Source organism: Bos indicus x Bos taurus, chromosome 4 (assembly GCF_003369695.1).
Source record: "Bos indicus x Bos taurus breed Angus x Brahman F1 hybrid chromosome 4, Bos_hybrid_MaternalHap_v2.0, whole genome shotgun sequence".
Taxonomy (NCBI): Eukaryota; Metazoa; Chordata; class Mammalia; order Artiodactyla; family Bovidae; genus Bos; species Bos indicus x Bos taurus.
Genome location: NC_040079.1, coordinates 86039887 through 86067125, shown reverse-complemented (window position 1 = coordinate 86067125; position 27239 = coordinate 86039887). Strand labels below are relative to the sequence as shown.

Below are 27239 nucleotides of genomic sequence, written 5' to 3'. Positions count from 1 at the left end.
CTCAACCAGCTAATTGTTGCATGTAGGAATTAGGGTTCACAAGTTTCACTTTGTTAAGAGGAGCCAAGAATCTGGATAGCTATATAAAATTTCTCAGTTTTCTAACTTTGACAGATATTTCAAAGAATTTCAGAACAATGCAGGCCACACTAAAGCTATCTATGAGATGAGAAGAGCATGTGATTCATTAGAGCAGCAATTTTTAATCGTGGCTTTAAGTGAGAGTCACTTGGGGAGCTTTGACAGATCCTGAAGTTCAGGCCACAGATCAGGCCAATTAAATCAGAATTTCTGGGGCTCTGCCCCAGGTATCAGTATTTTTTCAAAGCTACCCAGTTGATTCAATGTGCAGTTGAGATGAGAACCACTGTGTTGGAGGCTCTGGTGTACCTTCTCAGTTCTCTTGTAAATTCAGGGTTGGCATTATTGCAAGGATAAGTGAGACCTCAGATGATCTCTGTGTGATTTGTTGCCTTAATTAGCACACACCTCAAAACACTCAACTTTATTGCATTTTACACTCTCTGCTGCATTTCTCTAGTAACTTCTGTCATGTGGTGAAACTCTGGGACTTCAGCTAATTTCATTTAATCATGATACTGCTATCATGTTAAAGGGGGGAAAAGTCATCTTTAGAAATAAATGCTAGTTCATTCAATGAAATTAAATTTCATTCTAAGTAGTATTTTCTGCTATTTTTTAAAATTAGCTTTTCTGAGAAAGAATAGTCTCAAATCATGAGGCTGAAATAATCAACAGTGTAATAACCATTTTGCAGTCCCAATACCCCAAGTCCTAACTACTAAAGATGGCTACCTAAGAACTGGAAAAAAAAATCCTTACAGGTCTTTAAGAGGGTGATGTGTACTGAAAAATAAAAGATAAAATCAGGGGTATTAAAATACATGAACTGTAATTCTCCATTTAATCCCCACACTCAAAACTTGTGCTGCATATAATCTGGCCTTTGATTTTAATTCTGACCTCTGATTTAGTTCTGATGTTTTTTCCTTTGACAGATTTTCAAAAATTTTTATAGATAGTCTTAGAAAGCCTGACTGTTACCCCAACACTGAATATATATTCTTCATTTTTCTTATTCTTCCTTTATGGTAGTCCAGAGGTTTCAGTCATATGGTGGTGGATAATTTAATAGACTAGACACACTAAGCTTTGCCAGTCTCTTGATCTGTTGCTGTAAGTAGCTTTGTCTTATTTTTGAGCTGCAATATTCAAGAGGTTGGCAACATAGGAACTGCTGATAAACAAAAGTTTTGGAGACTATTCTAACCTACAGAGGCACTTTATTTGGTGAAATCACAGTGTAACAAGGAAACCATAATGCCTCTGGAAAACTTTATGATGACTTAAGAAATGTAGAAAATAAAAACCAATTGCTTTAAGAGGGAAAAATTCCTATACTCACTCATACTCATTCATTGGAAGATACTAAAATTACAATTTTAAATGCAAGAGCAACTGATGGATCATTTCAACAATTTGAAAAGTTTTGATGGAATGATGAATCGGTTTCTTTCAGAAAAGATGATAATTATATTGAAGCCCAGAACTTTGAACTAAATATCACTGAAGACTATATGAATAATGATGTAATTAGATTGCCTGAATATAGACAGTAAAATTTTTAACTAATTCAAGGATTACATATATATATCATGCCTACAGGAACTAAAGTTGTAGGAAGAGTACAATAAGTAAACATTGTATTTTAACCCATTTTAGAGAAATAATGATGCTTATCTGAAACTCAAGTGAGAGTTTTTAGGTCTTTAAACTGATCCTGGCTTAATATTGCAAGTCTGCTTTAACTTACAGATCGATCTATGGTAGCCTGGTCCTCTTGTGTCTAATTTGAAGTATTCTCATTAGATTTCTAGTGGTTAAGTCTTATTCTCTCGTCACTCACTTTCTAAATTTAATGAAAAGTTTTAAAGGTGTGTGTGCGTATTATACTTTTCTCCCACCAGATTATAAATTGTTTGAATGACCATGCCATATACATGTATCTTCCTTTCTGTGCCTAGCACAATGTTTTCCACATAGTAAGCACTAATTAAATGCTTTTAAAACACAGTGAATTAATTTCCACATGCAACATGGCAGTTCATCATAGCATTTGTTATTTAGCTACCTGATTGCTGAGATAAAGGGAGTCTATTGTAAATTCTACATAACAAAACAGTAGAAGGATACAAGAAGGAAAAGGAGAAACCATTCCAAGACTTACTCTGTAGTCACTTGATGTCACATAAAATATAGGGAGGAAGGCCAACCAGATGATGCACGTGGTGTACATGGTAAAACCAATGAACTTGGCCTCGTTGAAATTTTCTGGGCACTTCCGCGTTTTGAAGGCATACACAGTGCATAAGATGACCAGGACTACGTCGTAGGTAAGTGAGATCAACATGCTGGAATCTTTGACGTTGCATTTTAGGATGACTGTTTCCCGCTTCTCTGGAAGGGTGTGCCGCCTGGTGCCTGGAGCCTCCAGGATGAGCCACACAGACACGACCACGATCTGCACCAGTATCAGACCCAGGCAGATGAACACCTGAGAACTCGGGCTGATGAATTTTGGCCTCTGAGCGCCATTCTTTACCCCATCGAAGATGCGGGCAATGCAGTTTGTCTTGGTCAGCAGGGCTGAGTAACAGACAGCGAAGGAGGTCCCCAGCCCCAGTCGGCGCAAGGCGCAGATGACTGGTGACGGCTTGGAAATGAAGAAGAACGTCATGCAATAGGACAGGCCAACTCCAAACAACAGGATGTAGCAGAGCTCCCGGCCTGATGCTTTGACCAAGGGTGTGTTGTTGTGCTTGATAAAAACAGTCACAACCATGCATGTGCACATAAAACCCAGGCAGGCGATGGTGACTGGACCAATGGCCCAGGCGTCTTCCCACCTGATGTAGTCCTCAGGAAGGTCAAAGCAGCCAGATAGGTCTGCAGTGGGCCACTGCCCAAGGCCGCAATCCATACAGGTAAACTCATCAGCCAGGTATTCGTAGGGCTCGCAAGGGATGCAGATCCAGCAGCAGACATCCCCTGGTTGCATATTCTTCATTTCGTTGGGTGCACAAGGGTCGCTGCACTGGGAAGTGGGCATTGAGTTCCGGGACCAGTGGATAGAGTCAACATCTAGTGATAAGGTTTCTGACCAATGACCAACCTTCAGGTAGGAATACTTGCCACCCACATACTGGAAGTTGAACACGTTGTATTGTCCCATGCCATCTCCAAAAGTGTCAAACTTGACAATGCTATCTACACCTTTATTTGCGATGAATGGAGCTGTAATGTGTAAAGTAAAAGAAAAAGAAAAGAACACTGTTTAGGTGTCTTAAGTATGATCAGTCAATGACTTTATATCATACACTTAGCAGAACTGAAATAACAGGGAACAAGATTCCAAGGCTGAGATAATTTATCAATTACCATTGAATTTACATATTAAAAGCTACTGGAATACTCAAGCATTCATAAATTCATTCACTTAACATTCCTTAATGCCTCCTATGTGCCAAGTGCCAGTGACAATCCATGAGTACAATATAGCGTCTGCCTTCAAAGGAGCTGATTACGTAACTGGGGAACTGGGGAACGGCAAACATCCAGTCATAGTCTGTGTGGTATATAAATATTCATTTCTTGAAAAACTCCAAATAGGAATTGGACAGAACTTTGAACCACATCTGTATTATTTATTGAATGCATAGAAATTAAATATTCTCATGGAAGTATATAATTAAAAGGAAGATTTTTTTTTGTCTCCTTCAAAGTCAAGAAAAAATATTTTCACCATAAATGGATGGTATTTTTCTTTTAAACAGTTTAGATGATTCAGATGGAAAAAAAACACTCATCCATAATCCTTCAACTGTAGTATTTTCATGTTTTGGAGGATAATCATTCTGACTACATATTTGCAAGCCATCTATATACAGCATGCATGCTAAGTCACTTCAGTCATGTCTGACTCTTTGTGACCTTATGGACTATAGCCCACCAGGCTCCTCTGTCCATGGGATTCTCCAGGCAAGAATACTGAAGTGGATTTCCATGCCCTCCTCCAAGGGATCTTCCTGACCCAAGGATTGAACCCATGTCTCCTGTGGCTCCTGCATTGCAAGCAGATTCTTTACCACTGAGCCACTGGGGAAGCCCCATGTATAACATACTCCTATCTATCTGTCTATCTACACACAACCTGAATATTCTGAAGACACCTACCATATGCAGAAACTATGTAATTGCTTTAAAGTTTGTTCTTAACTGTACAGGACTGGTACCCTCAACACTGTCTCTTATAGCTGGAGAGTTGGACTGTGAAGAAAAGCTGAGCACTGAAGAATTGATGCTTTTGAACCGTGGTGTTGGAGAAGACTCTTGAGAGTCCCTTGGACTGCAAGGAGATCAGTCCTGGGTGTTCATTGGAAGGACTGATGCTAAAACTGAAACTCCAATACTTTGGCCACCTCATGCAAAGAGTTGACTCATTGGAAAAGACTCTGATGCTGGGAGGGATTGGGGGCAGGAGGAGAAGGGGACGACAGAGGATGAGATGGCTGGATGGTACCACCGACTTGATGCACATGAGTTTGAGTGAACTCCGGGAGTTGGTGATGGACAGGGAGGCCTGGTGTGCTGCGATTCATGGGATCGCAAAGAGTTGGACACAATTGGGAGGCTGAACTGAACTGAAGAGCAGCAGCTCTCTAGGCGTGTCTGGTTCCGCTCTTCCAGCTGCTGCTCATCATGTCTCTTGCCAACATCTGCTGCCGTTTTTATGCCACCTTCTCTGGTTGATTCTGTGCCTACTATTTCACACTGCTGACTTTTACTCTTTCCTTAAATGTAGAGAATGTGGCTGATGTCTCTGTGATGCGTAGACAAATTTTATTAGTTAGGGTAGGCTTGCGTGTGTGGATAAATAGATCCAAATTATGTAAGCATTCAAATACAATGGAGTTTATGTCTCCCTCGTGCAGCAGGCCAAGGTCTTGGTCCATGGGCATCTCTCCTCCACACGCTGATTCAGGAACTCAGGTCCCTTCCATCTTGAAGCTGTACCAGTTCCTAGGGCCTCCTTCTCATCAGCATCCACCCAGTGAAAGGAGAAAAAGAGTATGAAGTAGTTGAACCTGCTTCCTAAAAGTATAAACCTGGGAGTGGCACGTGTTTCTGTTCACATTTATCGACTAGAAATTAGTTACAGGGTCACACCCAACTTCAAGACTGGCTGGGAAATGTGGCTTCTACAGTTCTTTTGTGCATAAAGGACCTCTGGGAGGATGCCCAAGGATAGTGGTTACCAATGGCAAGAGATGGGAAGTGGGCAGATGCATGGCAAAGATGGGTGGGAAATTTTTACTGAATTCTTTTATATTTATATTTTTGCATTTTGAAGCACATGATTATAACACCTATTCAAAATACAATAATAAAAAAGGAAAATATACATTAACAATCAAGGAACACCAGATATTTGAGTAAACTTCCAACCTGAAAGACAACCAACCAGAAAAGGAAATTTGGCATCAATAGAGACAATGCAGGGAGCAAAAGATGAAAACTTTATAATAATAATGAGCTCAGAGAGGTAAGAAAAGATGCTGCATCTAGGAGATAACTACAGTCTATTCTTAAAAAGGAACATTCAGAGAGCAAGAATGAACTTTTGGAATTGAGAGCAGAAAATAGAAATTCAGTATAAGGATTGAAAGTTAAATTTGAAAGAATTCTCAAAGTTTGACCAAAATGCTCAGAAGGAAAGTAGAAAATAAAGATTTGAGAAGATTCTATGGAATTTCAGCGTTCAATCAAGAGATGTTGTAGAGAGAGAGAAAGAGAAAGTAGAAGGAAGACAGTATCAAGGGATTCAAAGTAAATTATTGGACAAACTGACTTGGGAAAGGGTGACAAGAGACTATTGCTCTTTCTTATGAGCTTTGTCAAAGTCACATAAAAATTATGTACATGTATTATTTTTATAAAAATAAATTATAAAGTTAAAAAGTATAATGAATAATTGGGCCAGGTCAGGCAGAACAGCTTGCAAAGTAAATAAATAAGGAAAATGATACTGCTGCAAATATTATCACAAGTGCTTGGTAAGTGGGTGGTAAACAGTCGTTTGGTGGAATTTTTTAATATAAATTTCCCTCTTATTAAATCTGTCTCATTAAATATGTAACAAACCCATTGTCAGCAGAAGTGTTCTGATCTGTAGTTTGGAATAAAGAGCTACTGTGTGTGCGTATTAGTCCCTCAGTCATGTCCGACTCTTTGAGATCTGAGAGAATCTTGCCTGGAGAATCCCCTGGGCTGTAGCCTGCCAGGCTCCTCTGTCCATGGGATTCTCCAGGCAAGAATACTGTAGTGGGTTGCCATTTCCTCCTCTAGGGGATCTTCCCAACCCTGAGCTTGAACTCGGATCTCTTGAGCCGCCTGCAATGGCAGGTGGATTCTTTACCACTGCACCCCTTGGGAAGCCCTTGCTATGTCTATACTAGAAGGAAAAAGAATGAAAGGGGAACCTAGAAGAAAAAGGTAAACTGTATCTGTCAAATATTCCACAAGGGAGAATCTTCCTGTACCTGAATGCTGATCCAAACACGACTGACTTGGGTAGTGAGGAGGCAGGTAGGAAAACCTAGCTCTTTCTCAGGTGTTGCTAGAGTGACTTCAAGTGACGGAGCAGTGTGAGAGTATCGATCCTGTCACCTTCCTGATGCATTCAGAGTCGCTTCTAAGTCAAATGACTCACCTGGGAAATAGTTCAAGTCCAGTGATCTGGAAGTATGGTTCTCTGGAGATGAGCTGTACTGTTCTTTAGAGTGAGTTTCCTATTTCTCGAGTTGAATTTCCCCAAGGGAACTAAGCATCATTCAAAATGGAAAGATAAATCACCTCTGTTGTTGTGGTAACAGCATGAGAAAAACTAAAGGGGTTGGGGAAGAATTGGAAAGATAGCGGAGTTTTTTTTTTTTTTTTTCCACAAAGATTAAGAATCTTTCTCCAAAATCTACTTCACTGCGCTAGTGTCTCAAAATCAGGTCTTCACGTTTCAGAGGAAACCTGATCTGGCCTCGAATCAGGAGACTAATTTCTCAGTTTAGCTCATTATCCAGTTAGTTCTGGTCCCAGTTTCAAATGGATTTATTCTGGAAGTTTCATACCAAGGTGACCAGCCCTCCTAGGGTCCGTTTCATAGAGACGAGGCAGGTCGATACCTTATAAATACTACAGGTCAATGGCAGGAGGAAATTAAATCAGTTCTTTATTTTTTTCTCTCAGACAGAAGTCCAATGTAGCTCTTAACAGGCTGTCAATAATGGGACTATAACTGCCACTGCCTGGGTTCACGTTCATAAATGCTAATAAAGATTGCAAGAGCTACCAGCAGCAACGTGGCTCCAATTTTACAACCAGGCCATCACTGAAATTTCCGTGAACTCTTTTGATGGATTGAAATAAAGACCTAGGTGAGAAGACAGAAAATGGCTTTTCCCTTGAAAGACCTTATTAGGGGTCAAGTGGTGAAGAAATCAAAATCCTCTGGCTGGAGCCAACAGAATCCTTTACAAACATCATGCAGCAGGAAGACAGGAAAGAATAAAAATGAACTCTTGGCTATGTGTAATTAATTTACCTACTGATTAGGAACACAATTGCCGAAGCATTTCCATGGTTATTTACCACCTGAGAGTGGTTGCTGAGGCACAGCACCATCTAGATGTCTGAAATGCTGTCTCATACAGGGAAAAATACTGGCTAAGTTCCTCAGGTGCAAGGGAAAGTGAGTGTTCTAGAAAAGCTATTGAAAGAACATTGCGTTTTTTTAGGGTTAAGATGGTATAAAGATCTCTCCAGTTCTCCTGAGAAGTTAGCACGGCTAACACTTCTGAGGTCTCATTACACGTTTTCCTGTTTCCCTATCTAGAGTCTACATCTTATGGCTGAAATTTTCAGCACTGAGGAGGCGCAGAAAGGAACAATATTTCCTAGACTAAGAATGAAGAGTGTGGAGGCAAGGCACAGAGAAAAGAGCAGTGTGTGGAAATTAGTGAGATTTCGATCTCCTTCAGCCCCAGTTCAGGAGAAAGGCTCAGGGTCTGCTTTTGCCTTTTTTTTTTTTTTTGGTTTTAGCTGGAAGGTTCATTGTGGCCCCTGAATCTTGGTTAGGGACCATTTTTAACCTGAGCTAATGTAACTACCGCATCTTTTTCTACCCTCTCTTCCCCAAGTCCTGATCTCCATTACATAATCTATTGCTTTTCTCACATGCCCTATGATGAAATTTTTAAGAACTTTTCATTGAAATCCATATACAGAAAAGGGGTAAAAATAAGGATTATCACAAAGTGAATACTCCTATGTAACATTATGGGTGTTAGGAAATGGAACACTGCCCAGTACTCTTGTTCTATCCCTGTCTACCCTTGCTTCTTCCCAAAGGTACCACCATCACCTTTAAGTACCACGAACCATGACTGCCTGATATTATGCATGATATGAATACAGAATAAAGTATGGGTTATGTTAACTCTAATATCTTTTGCTCAAAATTAAGTTTGGTGAGATTCATTCAAGTAACATTAAGAAGCTATAGTTGGTTTACTTTTATTTTTTTTTAAATTTAATTTTATTTTTAAACTTTACATAATTGTATTAGTTTTGCCAAATATCAAAATGAATCCGCCACAGGTATACATGTGTTCCCCATCCTGAACCCTCCTCCCTCCCCATACCATCCCTCTGGGTCGTCCCAGTGCACTAGCCCCAAGCATCCAGTATCATGCATCGAACCTGGACTGGCAACTCGTTTCTTACATGATATTTTACATGTTTCAATGTCATTCTCCCAAATCTTCCCACCCTCTCCCTCTCCCACAGAGTCCATAAGACTGTTCTATACATCAGTGTCTCTTTTGCTGTCTCATACACGGGTTATTGTTACCATCTTTCTAAATTCCATATATATGCGTTAGTATACTGTATTGATGTTTTTCCTTCTGGCTTACTTCACTCTGTATAATAGGCTCCAGTTTCATCCACCTCATTAGACCTGATTCACGTGTATTCTTTTTAATGGCTGAGTAATACTCCATTGTGTATATGTACCACAGCTTTCTTATCCATTCATCTGCTGATGGACATCTAGGTTGCTTCCATGTCCTGGCTATTATAAACAGTGCTGCAATGAACATTGGGGTACACGTGTCTCTTTCCCTTCTGGTTTCCTCAGTGTGTATGCCCAGCAGTGGGATTGCTGGATCATAAGGCAGTTCTATTTCCAGCTTTTTAAGGAATCTCCACACTGTTCTCCATAGTGGCTGTATTAGTTTGCATTCCCACCAACAGTGTAAGAGGGTTCCCTTCTCTCCACACCCTCTCCAGCATTTATTGCTTGTAGACTTTTGGATAGCAGCCATTCTGACTGGCGTGAAATGGTACCTCATTGTGGTTTTGATTTGCATTTCTCTGATAATGAGTGATGTTGAGCATCTTTTCATGTGTTTGTTAGCCATCTGTATGTCTTCTTTGGAGAAATGTCTATTTAGTTCTTTGGCCCATTTTTTGATTGGGTCATTTATTTTTCTGGAGTTGAGCTGTAGGAGTTGCTTGTATATTTTTGAGATTAGTTGTTTGTCAGTTGCTTCATTTGCTATTATTTTCTCCCATTCTGAAGGCTGTCTTTTCAACCTTGCTAATAGTTTCCTTTGATGTGCAGAAGCTTTTAAGTTTAATTAGGTCCCATTTGTTTATTTTTGCTTTTATTTCCAATATTCTGGGAGGTGGGTCATAGAGGATCCTGCTGTGATGTATGTCAGAGAGTGTTTTGCCTATGTTCTCCATGAAAAGTACAACTTTCCAAAACTCGACCAGGAAGAAATAGAAAATCTTAACAGACCCATCACAAGCACGAAAATTGAAACTGTAATCAAAAATCTTCCAGCAAACAAAAGCCCAGGTCCAGACGGCTTCACAGCTGAATTCTACCAAAAATTTAGAGAGGAGCTAACACCTATCCTGCTCAAACTCTTCCAAAAAATTGCAGAGGAAGGTAAACTTCCAAACTCATTCTATGAGGCCACCATCACCCTAATACCAAAACCTGACAAAGATCCCACAAAAAAAGAAAACTACAGGCCAATATCACTGATGAACATAGATGCAAAAATCCTTAACAAAATTCTAGCAATCAGAATCCAACAACACATTAAAAAGATCATACACCATGACCAAGTGGGCTTTATCCCAGGGATGCAAGGATTCTTCAATATCTGCAAATCAATCAGTGTAATACACCACATTAACAAATTGAAAAATAAAAACCATATGATTATCTCAATAGATGCAGAGAAAGCCTTTGACAAAATTCAACATCCATTTATGATAAAAACTCTCCAGAAAGCAGGAATAGAAGGAACATACCTCAACATAATAAAAGCTATATATGACAAACCCACAGCAAACATTATCCTCAATGGTGAAAAATTGAAAGCATTTCCTCTAAAGTCAGGAACAAGACAAGGGTGCCCACTTTCACCATTACTATTCAACATAGTTTTGGAAGTTTTGGCCACAGCAATCAGAGCAGAAAAAGAAATAAAAGGAATCCAAATCAGAAAAGAAGAAGTAAAACTCTCGCTATTTGCAGATGACATGATCCTCTACATAGAACACCCTAAAGACTCCACCAGAAAATTACTAGAAATAATCAATGACTATAGTAAAGTTGCAGGATATAAAATCAACACACAGAAATCCCTTGCATTCCTATACACTAATAACAAGAAAACAGAAAGAGAAATTAAGGAAACAATTCCATTCACCATTGCAATGGAAAGAATAAAATACTTAGGAATATATCTACCTAAAGAAACTAAAGACCTATATATAGAAAACTATAAAACACTGGTGAAAGAAATCAAAGAGGACACTAATAGATGGAGAAATATACCATGTTCATGGATTGGAAGAATCAATATAGTGAAAATGAGTATACTACCCAAAGCAATTTATAGATTCAACGCAATCCCTATCAAGCTACCAACAGTATTCTTCACAGAGCTAGAACAAATAATTTCACAATTTGTATGGAAATACAAAAAACCTCGAATAGCCAAAGCGATCTTGAGAAAGAAGAATGGAACTGGAGGAATCAACCTACCTGACTTCAGGCTCTATTACAAAGCCACAGTTATCAAGACAGTATGGTACTGGCACAAAGACAGAAATATAGATCAATGGAACAAAATAGAAAGCCCAGAGATAAATCCACGGACCTATGGACACCTTATCTTTGACAAAGGAAGCAAGAATATACAATGGATTAAAGACAATCTCTTTAACAAGTGGTGCTGGGAAATCTGGTCAACCACTTGTAAAAGAATGAAACTAGAACACTTTTCTAACACCATACACAAAAATAAACTCAAAATGGATTAAAGATCTAAACGTAAGACCAGAAACTACAAAACTCCTAGAGGAGAACATAGGTTTACTTTTATTGACGCATCATATTTTATTATATGGGTGTGCCACAATTTACTTAGCCTTGCTGCTGTTGATGGACATGCCTTTCCCCCCTTCTTTTTAAAGTCTTCATCTTATATGAATCATGCTGCGTCTTTAGCTGGGTTATCCCAGCAGTAAACCTTAAGACTAGATTTGGGTTCAAATAGTTGATTTGAGAGTTGATAGGGAAATGGAGAAATAAGACATACACAGGAACGAATCCAAAACAAGAGGCATGCCTGAGCGCCACGGGTCTCATTCTCCCTGGGGTCTTTACAGAATGGGTGTTGGGACAGAATACCAAAGCTACTCACTAGCTGGGATGGGACAGCTCTCGTTTAATAGCTGCCCCAGGCCCCTTCAGCTGCTCTAGGTACAGGCAGAGCATGGCTCTGTGGCCAGAGAGAGCCCCCTGGCAGAGGGTCACAGATGCTTCTATTAGGAAGCCCTTGATATGTATGAGAACAGTGAGTGCTGAGGGAATTTGGGGGAGGTGCCGAGAGCATCTCCTGCATGATGCTATGACCTTTCCGATACATGTGTGCACTTCTGATGTGTGTATGTGTGTACAAGTGTACATATGCACATGTTGACAGTAGTAAAACTACTATGCATGTGAGTTCCGGTTGCTCTACTTCCTGAATGTTGCTGCTTTTGAATTTTAGCAGTTCTGATGGAAATGCAGTGACATGTCAAATGTTGTGCCATCAGCCTACCAGTTCTTCCTCTGTGTTGGTACAGTGTCCTGTACATTTAATATTAAGAAAATCAAGTACATCTTGGAAAAGTTTCCACTGTATGACCATCTCTTCACTAGGTCCTAAGCCTCTCATTCATCTTTGCTCTCTCATCATCCAAGGCAATGCTGGGCACGCCGTATGCATTCACTGACTGTTTCCTAAATTGATGATTAGACTTATTAGGTCAAATAGCATCATTCTAGGAACTTCAAACACACGCCAGTGAGTCATACCAGAGACCGATTAAACATCAGTCTTAGGAAATGGGCCTGCACTTGTATTTTGATAGTTTCAGTTCAGTTCAGTTCAGTCACTCAGTCATGTCTGACTCTTTGCGACCCCATGAAGCACGGCATGCCAGGCCTCCCTGTCCATCACCAACTCCTGGAGTCTACCAGTTTATTGTATTATTATATAGCCATGGTTAACAGCCAGTGGTTCTCAGCCACGGAGAAGGCAATGGCACCCCACTCTAGTATTCTTGCCTGGAAAATCCCAGGAGTGATATTTCCTCCCAGAAAATATTTGACAATGTCTGGAGATATTTTGGTTGTTATGACTCAGGCTGGGGGCTACTACTGGCATTTAGTGGAGAGAGGCCTGGGGTGCTGCTAACCAGTCCACAAGGTACTGATCAGAAACTCACAACAAATAATTTCCCAGCCCTCAATTTCATCAGTGCCAAGACTGAGAAATCCTGGTCTAAGGTAATACTTGTTTGGAGTTTTAGAAATAGTTTAATAATCTCAAACCTCTTTAAAAATTGAAAACATCCATTCCAGAGAAATTCTTTATTGGTGTTGTAAAATGGATGTTATAATTATCTAGTCCTTTTCCTTCCTCCAGTCATTTCCAGCTTACAAAGTCCTTTCGGTGTTCTCCTTCAAAGTCCTTTCCTTTTCACATTCGTCAACAGCTTTACTGCCCCCGGTCCCCTCTCCACAGCCTCTCACCTCTACCACAGACCCCATTTCATACAGATCTCTGTGATTTTCTTTTATCCATTTTGGAAAAAGCAGCCAGCCTGGCTGGGTGTCTCCTGGCTGTCAATCACCTTGTAGGAGAGCAGCAGTCTCTTGTGTGTCACAGGGGTGGGTGTCAGGGACCCTTTTAGAGCAGATCACAGCAAGAAGAGCTGTCGGGGGGCAGGCAGTGGGGTCTCTGTGGGAATTTTCTTCCTTTTTAATGTGACATCTCCGGCACAAATCTGAGCACCCAAGAACACTGTGACTTTGCAACACTCACCAGAGGTGTTCAATTTTATGAAAAGAAATTGTGAATTCTGAGGATAAATTTAATCTGTCCTCATGCTTTTAAAGGTGACTCCCTCACATGAATTGAATAATTTAATCGCATAGATTAAAAAAAATGCTTCCCCAAACCAAAGTTGGATACAAGCACATGTCCATGACTTTGTTAAAAAAAATTAAAAAAAGAAGGCATCTGTTTCCCATTGTCCTGCCCTTCAGTCACTTGGCCTGCTGGGCTCCAATTCTAAATGCTGCACAAGAGTGAAATGTGAAGTTGAAAACTGAGAAAATCCCTTTCAGAGAGGTGATAGTAAGTCAGCAGTAAAAACTGTTAAAAAAAGAAAACTTATTTAAAAAATAGTAGCAGAGCTAATATTCTGAAGAACATAATCACGGTTGCAAGAATACTTGATAAAATGAGTTTCCCTTTTTAAGCAAACAGTATAATGTTTCATATAAAAAGCCAAACAGCAGAAATTTTATTCAGCATTCATGGATGAACACCCACAGATAGGCAGGGCAGCTTAGCATGCGGTAACTGCGGTTTCTATGAGGGAAGCAAATTAATTTCTAGTCTCCTGCCTTATGCATGCCTGGACATGCATTTGACACTCTGTGTGGTATGGTGCAAAGAGAATACAGGGGAAATAAATTGCTTCTCCTCCCAGTATGTGGGTCTTTTGTTACATTATCATGTTTTTCCTAAATGACTGTAGCCTAGCAGGTCTTCACTGAGAGGGACTGCATCAATGAACTCCTGTATGTTGAGTGACCTTGTCAGGCCATCAGGCACTTTCACACACTGTTAAAAATTCCAAACCTGCATCTTCCCAAAAGGATTTCTGTTCCGCTGGAAATAATTAAGGTGACAAAATTGAAAGTAATTGCTTTACATTTTCACCCCAATTTGTGCATAAAATCTATTTTGAATTATTCTAAAAATAAAAGAGCAAAGGGTATCATAAATCTAGTTATTTTGTTCCTTCTTAGAAAATATTCCTAGAAATTGATCAACCTCAGGAATCATTTTAAATCAGATGAGTCTTCCGTTCTTCCTCCAATTGTGTTAAATTAACTTACTGATAGAACTCTAACATAGCCCTTATATAATTATATAGTGTATTAGTATGTAATTATCAGTTATACAGGGCTTCCCAGGTGGCACAGAGGTAAAGAATCTGCCTGCCAATGCAAGAGATGCAAGAGATGTGGGTTCAATCCCTGGATCAGGAAGATCCCCCAGAGAAGGAAACGGCAACCCACTCCAGTATTCTTGCCTGGAAAACTCCATGGACAGAGGAGTCTGGTGGGCTACAGTCCATGGGGTCGCAAAGAGTTGGACACAACTGAGCACACACATACATGTCAATTATATAAGTAGACAATATATACTGACATAGTATCTATAATGTATATAACATTATATATACTTATATAATATATAATCATTATACTTCAGAGCTGTTAGGATTCTATCACCAAGTTAATTTTATCTATTATAAAGTCCTATATATATATCATTTTCTTGCATAAATTCCCTCATTTCCCAGATGGTACTTTTACTGCAAACCCAGAGGATTGGGCATTATTAACATCTAGGACTTTACCCAAAGTCATCCTTGAAATCAGTGAGAACATGGTCTTATTTGCTGATAGCATCTGAGCAAGTGTGTCATAATGAAGGTGGCACAAATTGTTCTTGGGACTCATCTACTTCCTTTTTATCTTCTTTTTTTTCTCAGCATGTTTTCTTGTTCCCAGTACCCCAGCTTCCCACATAGCCCTAGGCAAAAGTAATTCCCATCAAAGTACAAGATTCTGTTTAGGTTACTCCTTTCAGGGCTGTTCATAGTGAAAGAGATCATACTTAGAGGACAGTGTGAAAGGTCATCAGGGACACATTATTGATGATGGAATGTGATATCTCAGTAGAGAAAGAATTTGGGGCAAAGAAGGTTTGTCCAGCTTTCCTAAAACAATACCTTTCATGTTTTGGCCTCTGCCCTAAGAAAGAGGGATTTCTGCTCCTTAACTTTACCTCTTTTTCCATCTTATCTTTCTCCTCCACAGAAGAGAATCTGTGGATGTGATTGGCACAGTCTGACGTTCATGGATCGTTTTTCCCTAACTGTCAGAATCACAGTGATTAAGAAAGACAGGCAGGTACTCTTCTACCTCCCACGGCCAACTGATGGAGGCACCAACCTCTCAGGGCTGACCTGGACCATCGTCATGCCCACGTTTGCACCGCTAGTCTGCAGAGTATGCAGACATGCTGACATTTGTCTAGTAGCTCTGATCTTCCTCCAGGCTCTCTGTTCCTCCTGCCTGGAAGATGGGGGGAATAAAGTCCTGATATTCACTTCTCATGTTTGGATTTGTAGGCTTAGAATCTGCTCTAAAGATTCAGCTGTTTAGAGGGAGGAAACCAAAGCTTTTTTTCTGCTTCTGGCCTTTGCCTTATATCCTACCTGTAATATCATAGCAGTATTGTAGGGAGAGGATGGTGGGAAGGAAACCAAGCCCTTGCTCATTTTTTAAACAAATATTGAAATTTGTTTCCTCTTGGCTATTGATCCGTATGTACTAAAACCCAGGAGGAGAAAAAGGAGAATAGGGATTTGGCACTGTTAACGACCTATTTCAGGGAAGAGTAAAAAGAGAGGAATGAGTCTCAGTTGTTGGAAAAATGGTTTAATGGCAGCATTCAAATAGCTAATGTTTGTTTTCTTTCAAATTGTAGTTATGGGGCACATGCATTTGTATTAGAAGTAAAAGGACAGGGAAAAATTATAGAAAAAGCTGAGAGGATGGGAGGGGAGGAGTGAATACTGGCTGATCCAACTTTTTGCTGAAACTGAATAGTGAGGACTGCTCTTACCCTAACTCTGGTTCTCATTACAATATGTATATATGAACAGCACCTCATGTGATATCTGGCGCACAGGGAGTGCTAGCAATACCAAACTGTTATTATTACAATGGATTATTGTAATAGCCTCCTAGGTGACTTTCTGTATCCAATCTCTCTCCTCTTCCTGCCCCCCTTTATTTTACTGGTTCACACTCCTATTATATAGCCTGGTGGTTCAGTGGTAAAGAATCTGCCTGCCATTGTAGGAGATGTGGGTTCAGCCTTTGGGTCAGGAAGATCCCCAGGAGAAGGGAATGGCTACCCATTCCAGTATTCTTGCCTGGGAAATCTCATGGACAAAGCAGCCTGGCAGGCTACAGTCCATGGGGTCTCAAAAGAGCTGGACACGACTTAGCAACTCAACAACAATATATAGCATACTCCTATCTATTCCATCTATCTATACAACCTTAATATTCTGAAGCCACCTACAGTATGTGGAAGCTAGGTAATTGCTTTGAAGTTTGTTCCTAACTGTACAGGGTTTAGTTCTTAGAGCATCTAATTTGTGAATCTATTTTGAGAATCATCCAGAGATTGATGTGGTATACAGCCTTTCCCCAAGATTTGGACTTCCAAACTTAATTTCATTTACTTCATTGAAGGACGCCTAACGTCTTGTGTATTGGTGATCCTTGGGACTATTCCCTCCAGAATAAAGGATCATGCTAAACTCCACAGTCCTGCAAAATCCAGCCCATCTCACTGTTTGTATCTTTCACTTTCTCCCTTCACAATGCACAAGAAATACCAACAATCCTCTTCCACTTTGCCATGATGCAGCCTGCGCTTTTCCACCTGCAGCTCAACTCTCCCCTTCCCTGTGCTCCGTATGCCCTCTCTTTCTTGTAAATACCTGTGAAATTGCTCACATGGAATTGCTGCCCATTGCTGAATCTCAGTTGAAAGTGTAATTCCTCTCTGAGCCTACGTATAACATTCCTTTTCTTCGGCATTCATCGTCTTTCTCTTAGTATAGATCGTCTTTGTCTCTCTTTTCCATTACTATCCTTGTTTTGAGCTCCTCAGTGGCAGAAGCCAAACTTTATTATCTTTCAGAGATTGTAACCTGGGATCCATAGGCTAAGATCAGCCTGAGAAATAGTTTTATTTGTTCTTTACTGCATTTGTAAAAGTGTTAGTTGCTCAGTCATGTCTGCTCTTTGCGACCCCATGGACTGTAGTTCTCCAGACTCCTCTGACCATGGAATTCTCCAGGGAAGAATACTGGAGTGGGTTGCCATTCCATTCTCCAGGAGATCTTCCCAACCCAGGGATCAAACCCAGGTCTCCTGCATTGAGGACAGATCTTCATTGTCTGAGCCACCAGAGTATTTGTAAAACACTTCAATTAGCTTTATTAAAATACTGAGAGAAAAGTTTAGATTTATTTTCATCTCTTGAATCACAGAAAGACCAGATAACCCTGGGTCTTTATTGAAAAACAGCCATGGCTGATGGGAGTTGTAGTTCAAATACATACCTGGTGAGGTATTTGAACTTCCACCCCTCAAATAATGCCTGATACAGAATAGGTCCTTGAAAAACAGTTTTTTTAGGCCAGGTGTAACTACCTCAACAAATACCAAAGGAGATGGAAAAATAATCCTACTATTTAGGAAGAAAATTTGAGATTTCAAAATTTGATTTTCTTTTCAAAATGAGGAGAGAGGAAGTAACCAAATGAAGTGTTTTGGTGGAGAATGCAAGTAAACAATGATGCCTGACCATGAATGAACTCTCTTCTGGGGTTCCAGCACCCGTGTGTATACCTGTAGCAGAGAGTGATTCATTGTTAATAAATTGTTTGTTTGCTCTGGGACCCCAGTCTAGACTGAGAGCCCCATGAGACCTGGAACTATGTCACGCATCGATTTTCACTGGAGCCTGCTTGCCTGCCGACATTGGAATCTGGGTTTCATCACTCACTGGTTACTAACTTGTGTTTCAGTGACCCGAAGAATTCCTGGGACTGACAGTTACACTGACAGTGCTTGGTGTTGTGTATAGCATACTGAAAGGTTCTATCACTCTGATGATTAGAGCATCTCTTCTCTGGTAGGGAGTTGAAAAATGGTTGTTAAATTAACAAATGAATGAATGAGAGAGTGAATTAGTGTCTACCATTGTACAGCCACTATGTTGATAGCCAGCTGGTTCTCTGAGTCTTCATTAAATGGCTTAGGTCTATTCCAATAATCATTACAGGAACCACAGCTAATCTACGAACCATAGTTCTTTAGATTCCAGACTTCACTGACTTAAATTAGACTTAAACTGCCTAAGTGTTTAGAACATAATATATTTATTTATAGCTAAGAAAACTTTCCTCTTCATTCGGCCTGTTACCATGGAGTATATTATCTGTAATATTGTCTTTGTTTCCAATTTTGCAAATTGCTTATGAATTAACTGCATCCCACCACACTCTAAACCTTGCCTGAGTACCTGTTACATTTGGAGGTCAACACAAACACACACACACACACACACACACACAGCTAGAGGTAGTGAAGAAATGTTGGGCCTTTTCTTCAGGGTATAATTTTGGCTATGGAACTGAGGAAGAAAAACCTATGACTTTGTCTCTCTGCACTTCTAGGGATTTCTTGCCAGAAGATGGGCAATGGAGGGATGCTGAAGGGGGAAGAGCCTGGAAGTGTGGAAGCAATTTTGCTTCGCAAAGTTTGTTCTCGTTTTGCTTTCCTATCCCTGTCCTTTTCTTTTGGAGAACCTATAACATGTTTGATAGCAAGGATTTTGTCTTATTAATTGTTACAACCTTAGTAGCTAGCATTTACCAATTTTGTGCTGGAGGAATGGATAAAGGAACTAGAAGAAGAAAGAAAGAATGAATAATACAAGGCAGAAAGCAAGGGACCTCCCCAAGCATCAGATGATAAATTGATAAAATTCTTATAAATATATATGGTATAGTATATATTATTATAGTTTATTATTGGCAGTGGTTTAATCACTAAGTTGTGTCCAACTCTTGCGACCCCATGGACTGTAGTCTGCCAGGTTCCTCTGTCCATAGGATTTCCGAGGCAGGGATACAGGAATGGGTTGCCATTTCCTTCTCCAGAGAATCTTCTCAAACCAGGGATTGAGCCTGGCCTCCTGCACTGCAGGAAGATTTTTTTACCAACTGAGCCACCAGGGAAGCCCATCATATATCATTATGATGCTGTAAATATGGTCATAACACTCTGAAGAAACCTGATATATTTAGGGTTAATACTTCAAAGCTCTCATCTGAATACTAAAAAATGTTTGCAAGTTAAGTAGATTATCTGCTTCTGTAAGGTACTTAATACATACTACCTAATGAGTTAATTTGGATTTAAGATTTTAATGAATTTCTGTTATCTATTTTAAAATAATGACTTTGAGATAAAGTAATTCTTCCTTGCCTCTCCATGCAAGCCCCAGGGCTGAGACCCTGGTGGAAATCAGAGAGCACCTTTTGCATGCTAGGTTGCTTCAGTGTGGGTCCGACTGTGTGACCCTATGGATCACGCGACCCTATGGATTACAGCCCTCCAGGCTCCTCTGTCCATGGGATTCTCCAGGCAAGAATACTGGAGTGGGTTGCCATTTCCTTCTCCAGGGCATCTTCCTGACCCAGGGACCAAACCTGTGTCTCTTACGTCTACCTGCACAGGCAGACAGGTTCTTTACCACACCCGCCATGCCCTAAATGCAGGTCTGGTCTACTCTCAGCAGGACAAGCCACACTCAGAGCTGTGTCTAGGCATTGGCATTGGATGTTTGAATTTTGAGTATCCAGGTTTTCTCCCCACAACACTTATACGCTTTCCATGGCTATGAGCCAGAAACATTCACCACATCAAAACTTGCCCCCAAGGGTGTGATTATTGGTTATAGAGACTGGTGTATAAATTTAAAATCACTGCAAGAGTTGGATCATTGGTTCATTTTGTAAAAGTCTGCAATCTTAATGGGATTGAATATGATCATCTGGGAACAGGTAATTTTGGAAGGGTGGGAAGAATATATTCAAGGATGGTGGGGAGTCTTTGTCATTCTCCTAGAACTTGGCAGATCCTATTTTATTTTGACTTCAAAGCACCTTCTGTGGAGCGTGGAGTGGGAAGGGATTTGTGTGTGTGTGTGTGTGTTTTGTTGTTTGCGTGTGTTGTTTTTAAATCTATTTTGTTTTTGACTATTTTCATTGTGGCAAGTGCTTTCCACTCAGAACTAATGACAGACAGCTTTGGAAGGAGGCAGCGATGATGTGTGATTTTGGCATTCATGAGATAGAACACGGTACATCTTGGATCAAATGGCTCTGAGTAATTGCACTGCAGAAATTGCATTTTGGAGGAGAGTTCATTTTTTGGTTGCTGATCCTAGCCATTGTGATATGTTTGTGCCCCCAGGCCTGCTGGGCAGCCTGGTATTAACTTCAACTCAGCCCCTACATCTCTGATTGCTGTTGCTACAGTTGTCAGCTTTCAATACTTTTCTTCAAACAGGTTCCAAATTGTCCTTGGAGCATTTCTGTGGTTGGCTTTAGGGTGTATGATTGTCCTTAAATGTACTATATGGTAACTCATTTGAAGCAAAAGCAATAAGCAAGAACATTATTAAGGTAGCAATTGGAATGAATGTAAAATCCTTTCTTCTTTCAAAGCCTCTCTTAATAATGTATGATTTAAGAGAGAAGAAATTTGCAAAAATTTTGTTGCGGGGATAAAGGGGAAAGATGAAAAGCTATTTTCCCCTTAGATTTACTGCTTCCCACACATGCATAAAGACATACAAACAATGACAGCTATTGCTTTCTTTTTTATTTTCATCCAATGTGTTCAGCAAATGGCATCAAGTGTCTCTGGCTGTGATAACTTCCATGGAAAGTGAAGTCTTCTTTCTAGTGAGTAGTTGAAGCTGGTGGAGCAGACTTGGCTGGGATATATCTTACAGGTAGATATGTCTTACAACGGTGAACTTGGAGACAGATTTTTGGGGGTGACTGCGATGGCTGAGAGATACCTTACAGCTTCTTTGCCCAGTTCCCATCAGAGCTTTGGTCAACGAGATGAGAGATTTGGTGCCCAGAAGAGAAGCTTATGGTCCAAAGTGTACATGTGCATGTCCTGGAAGCTGATCCACATCATGTAGCATTGCTGGATCAGAACTTCTTTTTTAATTGTATTAGATGGAGATGGTTGTCGTATCTGACAATTTTTGCTGCATGGACTGTGGCCTGCCAGGGTCCTCTGTCCATGGGATTTCCCAGGCAAGGATACTGGAGTGGGTTGCCAATTGTATTTAGTTTCTGGAATTTTAGGTGCTGCTGGGAAGTGAGTAAGGCTGCAGGTTTCTGCGACCATTGAGGCATTTGGCATTATATGTACCTTCTCTTACTGGAAAATGAATACCCTTTAGTACCTTCTCAAAAGTTCCTTATTATAATCATCTAAGAGAGGAATTATAAGCTATATTTATGAATACTGCTACATATGCATCCACTTGAGTAGTGCTACTCTTGTGCTTTCCATACATCATCTCATTTAATTTAACCAAATCAAGTGGGTCCTTATTGAACATTTACATGTGAGAGAAGTGAATGTGAAAGAGGCTGGGTCATGAGACTAGTATGCGAACATCTCAGAACCAGGCCCTGGTCTGTATGACAACAGCACTTGTGTTCTGAACTGTGGTTTGTCCTTTCTTAGTATGAGTCTTGTCTCCCCAGCCTAATGTATATGTTTGTTCATGGTGCTTCCATAAATAGTAAGTGAGTTCATCTATCTTAGTGATTTTCACATACTGATTTAGTTGTCTTGAAGGCAGAAACCATGTCTTATTCATCTTTAATATTTAGCACAGTAAGAGGCACATAGTAAGCATTTCAATAATTGTTAGATGAGTGATTAGAAATGACAATCAGGGCTGGTCTTTTAGGCAAAGTAAGCAAACACCTTCACAATGTGATTTGAAAATTTCTGTAAGTGGGTAATTTTAGAAGGAATTAATTTTTTTTTGGCTGTCACCAGGGAAAGGAGTGGTCTAGACTAGAAGGAATACCCGCGTCTGCAATATGAGACAACACCTATGGAGACATGCTGTGTGTGTGTGTGTGTGTGTGTGTGAGTGTGTGTGTATGTGTGTGTGTGTAGTGCATGGTCTACTTCAAGAGATCTAAATTCCCTTTCTGGCTCAAGGCTGCATACCAGATAGTTGTTCTGGTGGTATAACTGTCTTCTGGACAGACTTAATGTTGTTGTTTTGAGTATCTCATTGATTAATAACTTTTGAGACCATATTTATGAGTTTTCATTGTGATCAATTAAAAAATTGCATCTTATTAATTAAAGTAAAGGGGGAGGTTGAGAAACTGTAGAAGGCTCTGAATTCTTTCCATCTTTCCTGATTCATGCACATTAATTTTTTGACTTCTAGTAGACTTCACTTTTACTTTTCACTTTCATGCAGGAGAAGGAAATGGCAACCCACTCTTGCCTAGAGAATCCCAGGGACAGGGAAGCCTGGTGGGCTGCCGTCTATGGGGTTGCACAGAGTTGGACCACGAGGCAGATTCCATTACTATACCAGATACTAAAGCAGTTCATAAAGACTATACTTATGGAATGGAAACAATGAGAGACTTTATTTTTGGAGGCTCCAAAATCACTGCAGATGGTGACAGCAGCCATGAAATTAAAAGACACTTGCTCCTTGGAAGAAAAGCTATGACCAACCTAGACAGCATATTGGAGAAGGAAATGGCAACCCACTCCAGTATTCTTGCCTGGAGAATCCCAGGGGCAGAGGAGCCTGGTGGGCTGCCATCTATGGGGTCCCACAGAGTTGGACACGACTGAAGTGACTTAGCAGCAGCAGCAGCAGACAGCATATTAAAAAGCAGAGACATTACTTTACCAACAAAGGTCCATCTAGTCAAAGCTCTGGTTTTTCCAGTAGTCATGTATGGATGTGAGAGCTGGACTGTGAAGAAGGCTGAGCGCCAAAGAATTGATGCTTTTGAACTGTGGTGTTGGAGAAGACTCCTGAGAGTCCCTTGGATAGCAAGGAAATCCAACCAGTCCATCCTAAAGGAAATCAGTCCTGAATATTCTTTGGAAGGACTGATGCTGAGGCTGAAACTCCAATAGTTTGGCCACCTGATGCGAAGAACCAACTTGTTGGAAAAGACCCTGATTCTGAGAAAGATTGAAGGCAGGAGGAGAAGGGGATGACAGAGGATGAGATGGTTGGATGGCATCACCAATGGGATGGACATGAGTTTGTGGACGTTCTGGGAGTTGGTGATGGACATGGAAGCCTGGCGTGTTGTAGTCCATGGGGTTGCAAAGAGTTGGACATGACTGAGTGACTGAACTGAACTGATACTTTTGGACATCCAGAGAAGGAGACTTTCCAGCCTAGTAAATTAATATGCAGGTTTAAGCTAAGCCCACCCCCCTGCCCTGACTTGGCCACCCCAATCATGCTGTGGCTGTAACAATCTTCCTAAAACCATATTTGTTAGGTTCCCTCTTGATTAAAACCTTCCAATGGGCTTATGCCTTCATGAAAAATACTTCAGATCCTCAACAGGATACTCTATGTCTTTGACAACGTGGTCCTTTTACTTCTCTATCAAATGCTTATGTCTTCCCTCACATCCTTCTTCCCAGTGTGTGTCCCCACCACTTCTGCCCCAGAAAATCCTTCGAAAGCTCTGTGCTCTGTGAGTACTTCCTATTCCCTGAGAGTTCCATGTTCTTGCCTTCGTTCCTTTGCACAAGCAATTTCCTTCACCTGACTCCTTTTTACTAATCTTTATGTCTGAAGACATGTTTTATTTTTCCTGACTCCCTCCCCCCACCGAATTAGGATATGCGAGACTCCTTTGTATTCCCATAGTATTTGATTCCGGAGAAGGCAATGGCACCCCACTCCAGTACTCTTGCCTGGAAAATCCCATGGATGGAGGAGCCTGGTAGGCTGCAGTCCATGGGGTTGCTAAGAGTTGGACACGACTGAGCGACTTCACTTTCACTTTTAACTTTCATGCATTGGAGAAGGAAATGGCAACCCACTCCAGTGCTCTTGCCTGGAGAATCCCAGGGACTGCAGAGCCTGGTGGGCTGCCATCTATGGGGTTGCACAGAGTTGGACACGACTAAAGTGACTTAGTAGTAGCAGTATTTGATTCTAACCTCAGTTGATTCATGTATTTGTCAAACATGTAGCAGATGCTAAAGCTAATCGTGTGACCAACATGACTACAATCCTTGCCTCCATGCAGATGACCCTAGTGGATTACAAACAAATAAACAAACATATACTGTAACTTCAAATTGTGATCAGTAAATGCTGTGACAAAAAGTCAAGCAAGGTAATGGTATAGAGAATGACAGGTAGTAATGGTTGGGAGGATTCTTCAGGGAAGTAATATCTGAGCTGAACTTAAAGACAAGAAGGAGTGAGACACTTGAGGCTCTGGAGGAAGAATATACTAGATTGAAGGAGCAGGAAATACAGTTTCTCAAGTTGGAACATGCTTAAAGTGCTCAATGGACAAGAAGAAAGCCAGTGTGGTTCATGTTTAGAGAATAAGAAGAAAGTGTAGTGCAAGATATGAATTTGGAGTGGCAAGCAGGGGACTGGATCCTACAGGGGCTTATGGGCTTTGGTAATGTATTTAGATTTTATTCTATCATCAATGAACAGTGTTCAGAGGATATTCTGACTAGATTTACATTTTGAAAAGCTCACTCTGGTTACTATGTGAAGAATGAACCCTAAGAGCATCAGAAGGGAGACAAGGAAAGTCATTTAGCTCCTGTTTCAGGGATCAAGAGATGAAGACGGATGAGTTGGAAGAGGAGTGCAGACAGTAAGAAGTGGTCAGATTTAGGAAGTATCTTTTGAAGCAGTGCTCAATAACTGAACATTAGGAATGAGAAAACAGAGTTAATCTTTGATTATAAAGTTTTATTTAAATAAGCAGATGATGGTACTATTGACTAAAATTGGTAAAGGATTGGTTGTGTGTGTGTGTGTGTGTGTGTGTTTTGGTGCAGGAAGGAGAGGTGAAAAATAAAGGTCTTTGAGTTGAATATGATAAACGAGATTTTTTTGCCTATGCAAAGAAGCCATTAAATATACAATTCTCTATGCCAGCAGAGAGGGCAGGGATGGAGAAAATTCACTTGTGAGTCATTACTACATGGATGATGTCCAATGTTAGGGACTAGAGGAGGTTAACTATATGGGAGGAATAGGAGGATGGAGTCTTTTTGTGTCCCACCATTGAGAGTTTGGACAGGGTGAGAAGAGGACGCCTTCCAAGGAGACTGAAAGAGAAGGGCTGCAGAGGGAAGGAGAAAAGATAAAGAGGGTATGGAATCCTGGATGTCATAGAAGAATCGTGTTGTGAAAAGTAATAGAAGCCAGAGAATCTTAAAAAAGAATGAATAAAAAAGTAAAAGACCAATTGTGTCCGGAGTGGGGTAGACTTAGTACACTATACTGTAGTCGCCTCTTCACTCATGTGTATTCTCCAGTAGATTCTAACTTCCTCGAAGGTAGATTAGGATACCTTTCTAGCCTTAATGTGCGGGTACAGGGCCTAACACCTGCTGGATGCTTATTAAATATTTACTGAGTGGATAAATGAACTCCAAAGCCTAACAAGATGACAGCTAAAGTGAGACTGCTACTGCCACTGCTAAGTCACTTCAGTTGTGTCCGACTCTGTGCGACCCCATAGACGGCAGCCCACCAGGCTCCCCCGTCCCTGGGATTCTCCAGGCAAGAACACTGGAGTGGGTTGCCATTTCCTTCTCCAATGCGTGAAAGTGAAAAGTGAAAGTGAAGTTGCTCAGTCATGTCTGACCCTCAGTGACCCCATGGACTGCAGCCTACCAGGCTCCTCCATCCATGGGATCTTCCAGGCAAGAGTACTGGAGTGAGGTGCCATTGCCTTCTCCGAAAGTGAGACTAGGCTCAGGAAATATGGGAAGTATTTGTCGTTCTTCACACTCACCTCCAGCCTAAGTTATACTTTAAATTTTCTATAAAAATTAACATAGAAGGCAATCAGATGCAGGCCCCTGAACAGCTCGTTGAATAAGATTCATTAAAAAATGATGGACAGTGTGACACAGTATGCCATACAGGAGGGAGTTGGGGAGACTGACTGAGCTATATTTTGAGTTAATTTTATATTCATAAATAAGATTGGAATTGTAGCCCTGGTTTGATTCACCTCATTGAAAGTGAAAAGGTAGAACTGCACATTTCCCCACAGGAAATCTAAAATCAAATATAGCATAGAGGGTAATGGTGTTTTTGCTTAATTTTCAATAACGTATAATTTTATAATTTAATTACAGTGCTAGGGAGATACATTAGAAGGGACACACAGAGCGTTTAGGGTTCCTTGGAGAAAGGTGTTCATAATTTTAAAATTATTGTGTTAATTATTAGATAATGAGGAAGCTTAAAGCTACATCTGATGTACACCGTGACAAGCTTAGTTTCTTCTGAGCTCTACCTAAATCCCCCATTTGGAGAGAAAGAATAAGATATGTTTTTCTTTTTGTTTCATTGTTACCATACCAGCTAGTTTTGTTGTTGTTGCTCCTTTGGGAATTTCTTCATCCTATTTCTAAATATCAGAGTACATCAGGGTTTAGTTCTGTGTCTTTTCCTTTTTCCTATACATTTTCCCACTAAGTCATCTTATCTGTTTCCTGTCAGTTTAAATACACGGATGATTCCCAACTTGGCTCTAATTCAGAAATG

The 27239-nt window shown here is 40.5% G+C and overlaps 1 protein-coding gene across 2 annotated transcripts in view; it reads right to left on the bottom strand.

Annotated features, from left to right (window-relative positions):
* Window positions 1–27239, bottom strand: part of GRM3 (glutamate metabotropic receptor 3) — a 252355-nt gene that overhangs the window by 23043 nt on the left and 202073 nt on the right. For both annotated transcript variants that reach the window (XM_027539846.1, XM_027539847.1), the window contains exon 4: window positions 2249–3315. In XM_027539846.1, the coding sequence (XP_027395647.1) occupies window positions 2249–3315 (1067 nt within the window). The remainder of the gene's footprint in view (window positions 1–2248; window positions 3316–27239) is intronic.